The sequence below is a fragment of the Typopeltis vanoorti genome, chromosome 14 (assembly GCF_054136105.1).
Source record: "Typopeltis vanoorti isolate ZY-2024b chromosome 14, IOZ_Tvanoo_1.0, whole genome shotgun sequence".
Lineage (NCBI taxonomy): Eukaryota > Metazoa > Arthropoda > Arachnida > Uropygi > Thelyphonidae > Typopeltis > Typopeltis vanoorti.
The window spans coordinates 31,430,104-31,445,037 of record NC_143562.1 but is presented as its reverse complement, the minus strand read 5'-3'; the positions used below and the strand labels follow the sequence as shown (position 1 = coordinate 31,445,037).

The window sequence follows — 14,934 nt, the reverse complement described above, 5'->3', positions numbered from 1 at the left end:
AATCTGATTTCAACAACTCTATTTAATAAATTAGGTTTGTTGAAATCAGATTTCTCCTTTAAGATAAACAGTTGAGAAATCATAGGAAAATAATGATCTGTACCTTAAGTTTTGCAGATCTGTGCAAGTGAGAAAAGCTGTTCAAACTAGTTACATGCTGTAAATGGAGCATTATACAAAATAATACATAATCTATGATTGTAAATCAGCAGTTAGTAATGTAGAAGATACAGAAAGATACGATGATATAAGACCAGGTTCCACCCTATCTGTTCATTATTGAAGTGGATCCCATTATGAAGAAAAGTTGCATTAAAAGTAATATCAAAATTGGAGATATTAATCTGAGCTCTTTATTTTAAGCAGATGACATTACACTTCTAAGTAAGTCTAGTACAATTCAGTAAGTAAATTCACTAGGTAAATCCAGTACAGGATTCCTTATAACAAATATAATATAAAAATCAGGTAAAAACTATGAAAATAGGCAGGAACATGTAAAATTAACATATTTCAACTATTTTAGTCATGCATTTTAGTGAAGATGGCAAACTAAATATGAAAAGAGATAATCAAAGAAAAAGGTGTTATGGGAAGTCAAACGAATAAATTTATATGGAACAAAAGAGAAAAATTAGTCAAAACATTAAACAAGCTCATTACAATTCATTGTTCAAACTAATTTTAACTTGTGAATCTGAGAGTTTGAGTTAAAAATAAAAAAGTTGATCAAAAACTAGAGAAGACCGAAGATATGAGAGTTGAAAAAAAATTAAGGGAGTGAACAGATGGCATCAACAGCCAAATCACAATTAAAACTAAAGATATTAGGAAGGATCTTGACGTCATTAGCATTCAAGAATGTGTGTACAAAGCTAATGACTAAAGCAATGATTGTCACTTAAACAGAGTGGAAGAAGAAAGATCAGCAAAAAAAGTCTTTGATTCTAGAAAGGAAAAAAAAAACAGATGTAGACAAAAGATCTAAGCAGACTGATGAAGTCAGAAGTGCATATTATTATTACTATATAAGACCTCCAGAAAGTCAAGGCCTCATCGAGGGAGACTATATGCCATACAAACTGGCTGTCATACCTTCTCTTAAACTCATTCACATTACTACTTCAAGATGCAAACTGTTCCACTCACTGCTCTGTGAGAGAAAAATCTAGTCCTTATCCTTTTCTTGACCGCAAGTAAACTTCCATGAATGTCTCTGTGTTCTCTCCCCACCTTCCATATAATGGAAAATTTCATAGGCAATATCCTATAACATGCATTCAAAAGTTTACAGGCCTCTACCATATCACCGACCCCACTCTTTCTCCTATTTACTAGGGTTTGCAGTCCATCTCAGGCTGTCATCATGACATATATTCCATAATCCCAATATAACATTAAATAACATACATTTCATAATTCCTTTCAAGTTTTTTTTTTATCCCCTCTAAACCAAGCAGACCAATCTACACAGTAATCGAGGTGTCTTATCAAGGCACCTCGATTACTTGTAACAAGACAAAATGATTCTCATATCCCTACATGTCGATGTTTTTTCAACATCGTAATTAACTGAGTTATTTGCAATTTTTGTAAAATGACCTTAAAACTTTGAATTCCTATTCACTATAATTCCAAGATCTCTAGCCTCATCAGTTTCTTCTATCATAAACCTGCCAATATCATATGCTAGTGAAAATCTCACCATGCTAAACTGCATAACTTTACACTTACTAACATTGAAATGACGGCTATTATCATTTGTCCACATTTCCAGCCTATTCAAATCATTCTAAGCATTCCCTGATTTTTCTGCATATCTTTGCATCATCAGCAAACAAATGAACATCTTCTATTAGATCCTTCCTAATGTCATTAATGCACAGATTGAACAACAATAGTCCAAGGATTGATTTCTAGGGTAGACTAATGGTCACTTTAAATCGGGCAGATTCAGGTACATACCTGAAAGGTACATACATTTGTTCTATCAAATATGTTAGCAAAGTCCAGCAGCATCATAGCATATCAACTCTAAAGAGATATTTTTCTTATGGCTAAATCACTCTTTGTATTTGTGTTTGGAGTGGAAAGAATGCAAAAACAGATGACTCTTTATAAGGGTCATTCACAGAGTTTTGCTAATGCTGAAGTAGTTGTTTATTTCTGACATCTACTAGCAGACGAATCTCTATAAGCATCTCTCATACAGTTTGCTTAAACTGAAGAAAGTGTTATTTCTGATTGCAGAAAGAACACTTACTTTTTGCAGACGACTGTTTATGAGGGACTCTCATACAATTTTGCTGGAACTGAAGTGGGTGTTATTTTTGACTTGCTTTCTTTGAAATATCATAATAATCTTTATTTCTACCCAAACTAAGCCCATTCAAAGTTTGCAAACTCATGACACTGTTATAAAATATGAGTAAATTTCTAAAACATGATCTCCCTTTAGTAAACCCATGTTGTTACTTGCCAAGTATAGTTGTTTGTCCTATTGCTGCATGCAACTCTTACCAACTTCTTGAAAATCTTCACAATCAATCCAGAGATACTGATAGTTTTTGCACCATGCTCATGCAACGGGATTATCGTACATTTTTTCCATTCCTGTGGGATTGTTCCTGAGCAGAGACTCTAATTACGCAAACATGTCAAGGACCTAGCCAGTTCAGCTGAATACTCCTGTAATATATGTATTGATATTCCCTATGCTCCTACTGTGAAATTCTTATCCAGTTTATGAACTTCCTGTTCATGCACCTCTATCTCTTCATCCAACAGTGGTAGCATTGTGCACACGAGGTTGATAGAAAAGTGAGCACTCATTATCTAAACAATCAGATCTACTTCAGACCCAAGGGCTCTGTCTGAATTAGGTAAAGTTATTCTTCAACATTCTTTCTTTCTTTCTTTCACATATAACATAATGATAAAATTTCTTTGAGTTGCCTTTAGCCTGCATAGCCAATTTCTTTTCAAACTCAAACTTAGCTTTTGTATAATACTCATAACTTACTGGCCTGTGTTTTAATATTTCCTAACTTCTTTCACTCTTATTCTCGTCATATTACATCTATATCATCATCTTCTTCTAATGGCTCTCTTGCTTAATAAGGTTGCACATCCATTTCACTCTCACCCAATTTGTTCTTCGAACTCTAAAGATACATTCAGATACTGCTTCAATTAAGCACTTTTTTAAAGATTCATATGCAATGTGGATATCTTTCGAATTACGTAACTGATACATAGGACCAAAGATAGTATTCTCCTGATTTGGTCATAATTTACAGGTTTATACTTCAGCATGTAACCTGTCCTAATTGGAATATCCATATAATTAGCTACTCTCCAGAAAAGTATGGCATGAGCACTATCACACCAACTGGTGGCAGGAGTCATATTCTTAACTGAGACCCTTGACACTATGATCAAATCTAACACTCTTTAACTTCAAGTTCCTTCTTTCACATGCTCTTGAGAAAGTTGTCTTGCAATAATCAATAAATGTTGCTTCATTCTTATCATGAGATAAGAATGAAGCAACTTCTGCCCAATCAATGTCTCTTTTATTAAACTTAGCTGCTGTAACAAATTTGGTATAAAAAGCATCAATAAAAGTTAAGGTACTACCATATACATAATGTAAGCACGTAAACAATAGGGCGTGATTAATTTTAAATACAACTTAAATAAAATTCATGTTATGTAAAGTTTGTGGATGTACCTCTTATGTAAGTTAGGTTCTACTTGTATATATCAAGAAATGATTATGATGGTGATGCACTTCACTGTCTAGAGTAATTGAACTGCCAGGTCTGTAGCAACATCCCACCATGTATTTCATCCACCATATATTTCATTACTTCACTCCAGATAGCCTCAAACTCACTGCTATATGGAACATTATTACCATTATTGCTTTCATGCATTTCTATCCTAACTGGACTCAAGTCATCTGATATCATTAGTACTCCCCTCCCATCTCTACTATCATTCAAAAAATACTACACTCTTTTACACTCGATCCCAGTTACAACATCTGACTCTTAAAGCTAGGTTTCATTAATGCCAACAATCTTAGGCCACAATGTGTTTGATAAAGCAATGAACTAACTCCTTTGTTCCTGATGTTCCTGGCATTTGTGTATAGACATAAATTATCACCTGGCATTTCTTATACTCCTAAATCTCTTTTATTAAACTGAATAGCTGCTGTAACAAATTTGGTATAAAAAGCATCAATAAAAGTTAAGGTACTACCATATACATAAACAATAGGGTGTGATTAATTTTAAATACAACTTAAATAAAATTCATGTTATGTAACAGGGTTGTCAGATTGGCCATTTCATGGGCAATTTTGAACTCTGGGGCTACGAAAAAATCAGTTTGGCTATTTATGCAAATGTGGCCACTAATTTGGCCATTTTTACAAAGATTTCAATAACACCAAGCATGCTTGAGCTTCATTCTGTACTTGTATAAAACAAGTACACAAAGCTCCCGCTTGCTATTGTTGCTATAAACTTGATCCAGTTCTGTTGATAAATACCACCAAACACGATGCAGCTTCGTTTTGTACTCGTATAAAACACGTATGCAACAGCCATACCAGCTTGGGTCCATTTCTGTTTTGATTGTCTCTAGTTAGTTACGGCATAAACTTTGTGTTGCAAGTGTTGTTCCGTTGTGTGATATCAGACATTTGGTGCTCTTTGGTAATAGTTCTATCTCATAAGCTTTCATACTGGAATATTTTGCATAAACTTTACCCGCATTGTAACAATATGCAAGTAATATGTTCAATTTCATAAGAATGGTAATTAAGTGATTTTAGTATAATTAATGAATAATTTTTTAATATCGTTTATAGACTATCTTTATCTTGCTTATATTTTTGTTATTTTCCCTTTACCAGATTGGTGTTTGCTGTGCCAGATTAGTATTTGTACTACAAATTTTGTAGTACTATTATCTATAATTTGTTTTTTGTTTCTTCATTTTCTGAATTGAGATATTTTGTTTTTTTTCAAGCCCTTTAAAATGCCCAAGTACAAAAGTGATAATAGAGGTGGAAGAAAATATAAAAAAGAGTGGGAAGTAAAATATTTGTGGCTGAAATCTTCTGATGATGGACAACATGCATATTGCATGCATCGCAAAACTAACATGCTGCCAAAACTTGATAACATATCCGTTCACGAAAAATCAAAGAAACACCAATATAAATCTCCCAGTACATCACAAACAACTCTAGATAAAGTTATCAAATCGTCCATGAATGACCAGGAAAAACAAGAGGAAATAGAACTTAGCCTTGCAATAGCATGTCATTCCTCAATTCGTGGTGTAGATCACATAGGTGATGTAGTTAAGAAACATTGCCAAAATAGTGTTCTTGGTGGCATTAAACTGCACAGAACCAAATGTATTGCAATTATAGAAAATGTAATTGCTGCTTCATTGAAAGAGCAACTGAAGCATGATTTAGAAGGTAAAAAGTATGTATTATGTATTGCTAGTAGATGAATCTACAGATATTGCAATACAAAAGCATTTGTGCATAGTTCTTAGATTTTTTGCAATGAAACAAATAAAATTCACTCAGCTTCCTTGGGTCTTATACCTGTTGTAGAGACAACAGCGGAGATTTTATTTAATAAAATTTCAGAAGTGTTAGCTTCATATAATCAAACTCTTAAGAACTGTATTGGGTTTGTTAGTGATGGTGCTATGGTTGGAAGTAACAATTCCCTGTGGACTAGGATTAGAAATGAAAACCCGAACTGTATTCAAATGAAGTGCATTCGCCACTCTCTAGCAATTTGTATACAGCATGCATTTTCAAAGCTGCCATCCAATGTTGGATTCATTTTGACTTAAATTCCTTTGTGGTTTTCAAATAGCAATATGAGAAGAGAAGATTTTAAGGCTCTTTTTAAAGTGATGAATTCAGCAGTTGAAGATGACCAGGAACGAGATGCATCCCTTCCATTTATGAAATTGTCCAAGACAAGGTGGTTAGTGAGAGGTAAAGTCTTCAATAATATACTGCTAAATTGGGAAGAATTAATTGCCTACTTCACCTGTTGTGAAGTAGGCTACAAGGTATAAGGCATGGTTGATAAAAGAGATGTTACAAGATAGGATGAATTATTTTTACTTTGTATTTGCTACTCCCATTGTTAAAGAGTTCGAAAGGCTTAATGTTTTGTTCCAGCAAACCTAATAGGGCATAATTCAACAGTTCTTTAAAATTATTGTGTTTAGAATTTTGGCAAGCAGTATCCAAACACAATAATTTTAAAGAACTGTTGAATTATGCCCTAACATGCCTTATTGTGCCAGCAAGTAACACAATAGTTGAACGAATTTGTTCTTATGTAACATCTATCAAAACTAAACCCAGAAACAGGGTTTAGTTTTGATAGATGGATGTTAGGATGCAAATTAAACTGCTGGATTCAATTGTAAGAATCCGTTCATTCTTAAGTGATAACAATATGTGCTGCCAAAACATTAAATGTACTCCCGAAATGCTACAAATGCACAACAGCAAAACCCTTTATGACTCGACTGCAGAAAAAGAAGAACAAGATATTCAATATCTTGAGGAAGCGCTGTCAAATTAACAGCTGAGTTTCACTATAAGTATTTTAAGTTTAATTAAAAGTATTTTTGATGATATGTAATCGAATATATAGGCATAATTTATGCACACTTAATTGTTGGTATGTTAATTCATACAATTCAATCATTTTATATCTTTGGCCATATTTTTGGCCTAATACTTTTCCAAAGTGGCCATTTTTGGCCATATTTTCTTTAAATTTGGGCCATAAGCTGTTGTGTTCATCTGGCAACCCTGTTATGTAAAGTTTTTGGATGTACCTCTTATGTAAGTCAGGCTCTACCTGCATATATCAAGAAATGATTATGATGAGATCAGCATCAGAAATGAGGTAGTGGAAAGAGTGAAAGGGAAGATAGCAGGTGCACTGTGTTATCTAGGCATGATAAAGAGGAGTCATTATCATAATAATGACTGGAGAACTTTTAGTCAAATATGAAGAAACTGAAGACCAGACTGTTGCTAAGGAGCTCATAGCAACACACGACAAAAACAGAAAGGATAGATGGCTCTCAACCATCCATGAACTCGACTTCACCATAACTATCCGGAAAAGCTGGTCACTTCTGAGAAAATTAGGTGGAGCAGAACCAATAGCATACAAACCATCAGAGATAACTCCTGACCAAATGACTAATCATTTACTGAAAACCTCCAAGATACATCCCAGCTCTACCAGGAAAATAACCATGCAATCTACCATCAGAAAAAATCTGAAGATGGGCCTCGAGTTTCCTGAACTTGTACACCCAGTATCTCTGAAAAAGGTACAGGAAGTCTTAAAACTCATCAAGAATGGCAAGGCTGCAGAAGCGGATGATCTCCTCCCTGAGTTTCTAAAACATCTCAGCCAACGAGATCAAACATGGCTGGCTGCCCTATTCTCAAAAATTATAACAACTGGAGAACTACCAAAACTATGGCGGGAAACCAAAATAATTGCTGTGCCCAAACCAGGGAAAGATCCAAATAATGTCAAGAATCTATGATTGCTTGGCTCTACCTTTAAGCTCTTTGAAAGAATTTTCCTTAAAATAATTTCACCACTCATCGAAAGAGCACTCTCGATTGAACAAGTTGACTTCAGGCTGGGAAGAAACTGCTGTGACCAGGTCCTGGCCCTGACAACACAGATTGAAGCAAGCTTCAGAGGAAACTTAAATCCAGAGTCACTTTCATTGACCTAATATTAGCTTATGACACAGTCTGAATTGGGGGCCTCCTCCTAAAGCTAGGCAATATTAAAAGGGGCAAAAAAAACTTTCCAGCTTTTTGAATCCATCCTCTCCAACAGAAAGATCTGGGTCCATATTGGTGGAAAAAGAACAGGCCCAAATTCCTCCACAATGGTCTCCCACAGGGCTCTGTGTTAGCTCCTTTACTCGTTAACATCTACATGTCCAACTTACCACATAACAGCTCAAGTAAATACATGTATGCTGATGACCTAGCGATCCTACACCAGTCTACCTAATCCTTTGCCAACCTGGAAACAACCTTGAACACAGACCTAAACATCCTGGAAGAGTACTTCAAGCAGTGGTACCTGAAGCCAAATCCAACAAAAACCATGTCCATAGCATTCCACCTAAACAATTCAGAGGCAAATCGACACCTCAACCTCTCTTTCTGCGGCAAAATGGTAGAACAATACTCACCCGAAATACCTTGGAGTGAGCCTAACCCATAAAAGGCACATCACCAACCTGTCCAACAAAATTAAAAAGAGAAATAATATCATTTCAATGCTTGCTAGAACAACCTGGGATTGTGATGCGGAAGTCCTAAGGTCATCTGCACTAGCCCTTGCATTCTCTGCAGCAGAATACTGTGCCCCCATCTGGGAAAGAAGTGCACACACTAACATTATAGACACCCATCTAAACTCTAACATGCACACAATTAGTGGGACACTGAGAAGCACCCCTCTCCCCTGGCTGCTGTCCCATCTAACATTGCTCCACCAAATACACAGAGAAGACAAGTCTCAATTAAAGAATTTAATGAAGTAATTAGCAACTTACTCCGGTCCCTGCACTAGACTCTCAAAAATCCACCTAGTCTTCGCCTAAAATCAAGAAACCCTTTCTGGTCCATGGATGAACTCTCTTCAGCTGCCTTACAATCAACATCTGATATGTGGAGAGAACACTGTTCCAACAATTTCCCAAGAAATAGCTTCTTCCTGGTTAAAGATCGCTGTACTCCGCAGCCTGGCTTTGCTCTTCCTAGGAAGAGTTCATCTATCAACAGGATCAGAACTAACCAGGACAGACCTACCACACAAATGGAAACTGTCAGACCACCCTTATTGTGACTGTTTTCCCATAGCCCAGACGATCATTCATACGAGATGGTATCAAAAAGTTTCGAGAACTAGCTCTGTTTACGAGAAATTACTTTATTTATCTATGTTTACCCACTATCACCTTCAAAATAGTCCCCTTGCATATCAATACAGCGGTCCCAGCATTCTTGTGGAATTGCCGCTTGTGGAATGTGTCCTGGAAGTCTTCTTTTCGAAGCATGTCAAGCACCTTCTGCAATTCGTGTGCTGGATCTCTGCAATGGTGGCAAAACGGTGATCTTTAGCTGGATCTTCATCTTCAAGAAGAGGACGAAGTCTGCAGGAGCCAAATCTGGTGAGTAGGGTGGGTGCGGAAGTGAGATCATGTTGTTTCTGGCGAGAAACTCACATGTGAGGAGAGCTCAGTGACATGGTGCATTGTCGTCGTGGAGCATCCAGTTTTTCGTGCACCACAGATCTGGTTGCTTTCGCCGAATGTCCTCCCTCAGACGCCTTAAAACTTGGCAGCAGAACACACTATTGACGATCTGGCCTCCGAGGACAAATTCTCAATGCACAATGCTGCGAATGTCGAAAAAGACGATGAGCATGCACTTGGTCGAGCTACAGACCTGCCTCGCCTTTTTCGGTAGTGGAGATGATGGGCTCTTCCACTGTGGAGACTTGCTTCGTCTCAGGGATCGTACCCGTACACCCAAGTTTCGTCACCGGTAATGATCCTCGAATTTCACGTTTTTTCAAAAGTGAATTTTACACTAACTTATGAAGGTAGGTGCTCCCTGTGACTGTGCGTGCAGCATTGTGCTACCATCTGTTGGCGTGTTACAAACTTAGTCTCGAAACCTTTTGATACCACCTCGTATTGTGAATGACTACCCATGGCACCAATTTCATGGTAACCTCCAAGACATCCACGAGGTGATGGATGAGACCCTGGATTGGCTTTCTGGACTAGACATTGACCTATAGCTGCTTTGTATTTCTTTTGCCATAAGAATAAAAATGAGGAGTGGAGTTCTCCTCCACTCCTCATTTTTATTCTTATGGCAGAGAAGAACAGCAATAATGAATGAATGACATGATAGTAAGAATATACAGAAAGGGAGAGATCTGGAATACATTGATATATGGAATCATTTAAGACAAGAGAAATGTGTACAAGAGATGGGTTGCAACAGAGAACCTGGTGATGGAAGGTAGCAGGTATGGCCTCATGTGGGATAGCAGTTTGAGAGGTGGGATGATGTATAGTGTGTTATGGAGTCTGGGGAAAGCACTATATAGGTAGGAGACTAATGTAAATACTGCCAATGCACTGTTTTATACATGTTAGGACCAAAGTCTAAAATTCAGTCAGTTCGTGAAATGGCTGGCCACTTTGCACATTGGCCAAAGTTTGAAAATAAGGAGCATGTCAAATCTATTCTTATCATTTCATACTCTGGCCACCCAATTCTAGTAATGGACAGATGATGTTGGCCAAAGTAATAAGTTGCTTTTTTTAATAATCGTATTTTGAAATATTTTGGAAAGAGCTTTATTTGCATTTTGTACAGTAATCAACATCTAAAAGAAAAATAATATCATTAATAATGATATTAATAATTTAAATGCAAAGTGACATGAATTTGTTGAACTACTTTAATATAATACTATATTTGTACTTATTACAATATGACAGTTACAATTTTATACTTACCTTGTAATTTATAATTAATGTGAGCGTCTCGGAGAATGTCAAACAATTCCACAGTATATATTGTACACAATACAAAATTGTAGCATTAACTTCATGGACAGAAACTATTAACTTTTCTCTTCCACAAAGGACAGTATCATCATCTTAAATGATGATAATCAATACTGCATCCTTCATTTTGGCTTTAGCTTTCTTCACTTGAACTTTCTTTCTTAAATAGTGTATTGTTCTCACATTTATCTTTCAACATATCATCAAAACTATTTTTTGTGTAGACACATTCAGCTGCAGGAAGGTGTGCAAGAAAACTTGATTTCAGAGCTGGGCTGGGCATGATTGGCCAAATCCTGAAGAAATGAAATTATGGCAAGTATGTCAGATGGCCGTTTGGTTTGGCCAATGTGTGAAGAGGCCAGCCATTTTGTGAACTGGCAGATTTTGGACTTCAGCCCTAACATATACATACCAAGAGTATCAGGAATAGAGAAATGAGTTTGTGTCATTGATACACTGTCTGTAGATTTTAAAGGAATATATTCTATAACTCAAATCTAACAAAAAAAGTCCCAATGAACATTGATCTGGAAACCTCATGTTTTTCAAGATACAGCCCTTTGTAAATGGAACATAAAAATGCTTACAGCATGCAAAGCAAATAGATATAACTCAATGAATCATGTGATTGTAAACAACCAGAAATACATACAAGATGCACCTGGAGTTGTGTTCAGTCTAACAGAACTCCAGGCAATCTACTCTGAGCAAGTAGTAGTTGCTATTTGTTTTAATGTTTCTTAGCTATACATTAGTGTTTTACTATGGCAAGAGATTTTGTTTATTGAGTTGAATATAGAAATTTCAAGTACTCTAGACAGATTTCTATCTTTTTTAATAATCTGTCCATCAATGAAATATCTGAAAATTCTTTGAGACGCGTTTCATGTCAGAGTTCCTGACAATGATATTTTATAATCTACTATATTTATACCAAATATAGGGGTGCCTATTTACTTCTGACCAGATACTGTGCATTTAAATTTTTATATCACTATAAAATCTCTGATGATAGCAATTATGTCATGGCCAGAACCTGTAGTTACTAGCAATTTTTCTTATATATAAAACATTTCATATTCTCACTAAGAGAATCGACACTTACTTCTATGCTAAAATATCCTCTGTCCACATAATCTCCAAGAAACAAATATTTTGTGGATGCAGGAGGTCCGCCAACTTCAAACAGCTTCATTAAGTCATAAAACTGGCCATGTATATCTCCACACACTGTAACATAATATTTGTAAAACTGTACAAATCTTTATCATGGATTACACGATACAGTAAACTCTTATTATCTCTCCATTTTATTATTATCCTTTTATTATGCAGAATTCTCAAATAAACTGTTCCTAATTCAATATACATATAATTTTATTTAATTGACCAACATTTCAAGTGATCCTTCCTATGTCTTTTTTTTGTTTGTTTGCTTTTTCACATGTTCTGAAAGCAAATGTAATGCTTACAGATTTTTATATTATACGTTTTTTTTAATTTTTTTTATTTAAAAAAAAAAAAAAAATCAAAGCACAATGTCAATACTTCTGTAGTCTGATTTTGCAGTGTGTAAATGTTACACTGTCCAACATCAAGTGTATATTGTAATTTAGAAATTTTAAAAATGATAAGCACCTAAATACAATAATAATTATGCAGTATTCAGTATTTTTATTATTTTTTTTAATTTAGTTTTAACTTACTGTATTTTTTTTTTTTTTTTTTTTAATGATGAATTTTGAGTTATACTTAATCATATACCCTGAAATTTTGATTACCTGGCCAACCTAAAGTTGCACTGGAGACATAAACAAGAGTTGACTGTACCATAAGACAAAATGCAATTATAATATCTTTACTGAAAAAACATTACTAAAATTAATCTTTTATAATTAACCATGTTGTTTACATATTTTACAAATAATATTGTTCAATAACAAGCCAATATGTTACATTTAGTACAACACATATATTCATAAGCAACAGAAAGAACGGCGACTTTTTATTCCATTTTAGAAAACGCTATCAAAATCAATGACTTTTTTAAACATGGTACTAAAATAAAAAAAGTGTAATTTTGAGAAACAAATGCATCTTAATGGGTAGCATCCACTGTATGGCAAATACCATCTTCTGATGAGTTTTCCTTATTAACAGATTTCATTAAGTCTTCAATTCACTTCTAAAAGAAAAATTTATCAAATTATACACCCTGCAAGTCAGTTTACTTGAATATACCTTAAGCTGTAGGAGATAGACATAATACTGATCACTTGAAACTACACAGTGATGTATTCTTTCTGGGCAGATAGATTAACGATCTCTCTACAACCAATACAGAAAATATACGTACATACATACAGTATGTGTGTGTGTGTGTGTTGGCCAGTTTCTATTGGATGATATCAACATGATAAAGGGATGAAGCAAAATAATAGCTGTTATGTTTTATATGTAAATTACAGATCCAACCAGTTACCGACATTACCTAATACAGTTCAAATGCAGGTATTAATCTGATATTAAGTCTTTTGACTAATTTCATTGATAATTTGGTGATATTCAACAGTTTATTATTTCATTTGATTATATAAGTAATATAACAGGTGAGTAAGTCAATATTTGAAGGTGTAAATAATATACATGTTTATTATATAATATATAATATAATAAAATTATATAATAAACATATATACATGTTTAGGATTGCTTAAGGATGAAAGCCACATAACTAGGTGAAGACCTCAACATAGGCTATTAGCAATGGGAAGAACCAGTCAGTGCTTCTGACTCAGTGCTCAATCCTTTTCGTGGTTTGTGCCATGAAAAGGTGAGTATTAATTGACAGGAAACCACCTGGACTTGCAATTTGGCTTAAAAATAAAAATAAAAAATAAATTATGGTACAACATGACAAAATATCCTGCTAGGTGATGCTGTCAACACCTCTATTTATGTCAGGGAGAGAATGTGGTAATTAGTAAAAAGTCAGCTATCAGGACAAATCCAAACTTGGCAAAACTGAAGATATGTACCAACAATAGAAGAAGTATTAAAGGAAGAAAAGTAGAACTAACAGAAGGGAGTAGTACTACAATGAAAAAACTAGTGTTTACAAAGGTAAAAAAGACAAAATAACAGGTTACTACTTATAAATAATAATTATAAGATGTTATATTCAGATAGCAGCGATCAGAGAAAGGAAGTGGCACCACAGCATTCGATACAGAGATAAACTTCTTGAATGGTATTGAAAGTTTATTTTTCACTTGGTCAGACTATAATAAATTTAGTTTAATCCTTTATCCAAGTGTGTGCAAACAAAGTTTGCACATTACCTTAATGCATAACATTATACATATCCACAAGGAGATGTGTTTTGCATTATGGGAGATACTGAGATAGGAGTGTTGGTAGCTTGCTCCACCTTTGCAAGGAGTTGCCCAGTGTTGTATCACTTTACCCCAGTCCTGAAGATACTTTCAGGTGCAAACTTTGTTTGCAAACACTTGGATAAAGGATTAAACTAAATTTATTATTCTTGAATGGTAGGCAATTTCAAGTAGACTGATGTGTCAAATTTCAAAAATTGGGAAATTAGACAATGACATTTGAACTAATGGTTCACACAGAAGTTCTGTTGATGAAGAATTTTTTTTTTAAATCATTATAGAAAGCAGCTGATATCAGGAAAAGAAAAAACAAGTTTTTGGAGATTTAAAACAGCCGAGCAGAAAATTAATATCAGATATAAATAAATACCAGGTAATGTTTTAGGAAAATCAGGAGAAAACAGTAAAGATAAAAATAATGATAAGCACCTCCTAGGTTGCTATGTATATATTTGTGTGTGTATTTGATGCAACAGATTTACTTGACCATATGGCACATTTTGAAAAAAAATTCCTTTTACTCCTCTAATCAAACTGTTCCTTACTCAATACATCTAAACCAAAACATGACAGCCTAAAGTATCCATGAGTGTACTGTCTTCAGTGTAACTGCAATGTGCCCTATTTTGGTCAGATGGAGAAATCCACTGAGTTGTTTATAGAAGAACATCTGAGAGAGATCACATATGGCAGAACTAGAGCCGGCACTATATCTAATCATGTCCATAATCCTGTTAATCCTGATGATGAAGATTCTATCACTTATCCAGTGATGATCTGAAACAAATCAGAAAACATTTCCAGATACTATGATGAGCATGAGAGAAGAATTACTAAA

General features: G+C 34.9%; 1 protein-coding gene across 2 annotated transcripts in view; it reads right to left on the bottom strand.

Annotated features, from left to right (window-relative positions):
- The window catches only part of LOC150099340 (serine/threonine-protein phosphatase 2B catalytic subunit 2-like), a 273,967-nt gene that overhangs the window by 198,991 nt on the left and 60,042 nt on the right, over window positions 1-14,934 (bottom strand). For both annotated transcript variants that reach the window (XM_090404069.1, XM_090404070.1), the window contains exon 3: window positions 11,807-11,931. In XM_090404069.1, coding sequence (XP_090260195.1) covers window positions 11,807-11,931 — 125 coding nt within the window. The remainder of the gene's footprint in view (window positions 1-11,806; window positions 11,932-14,934) is intronic.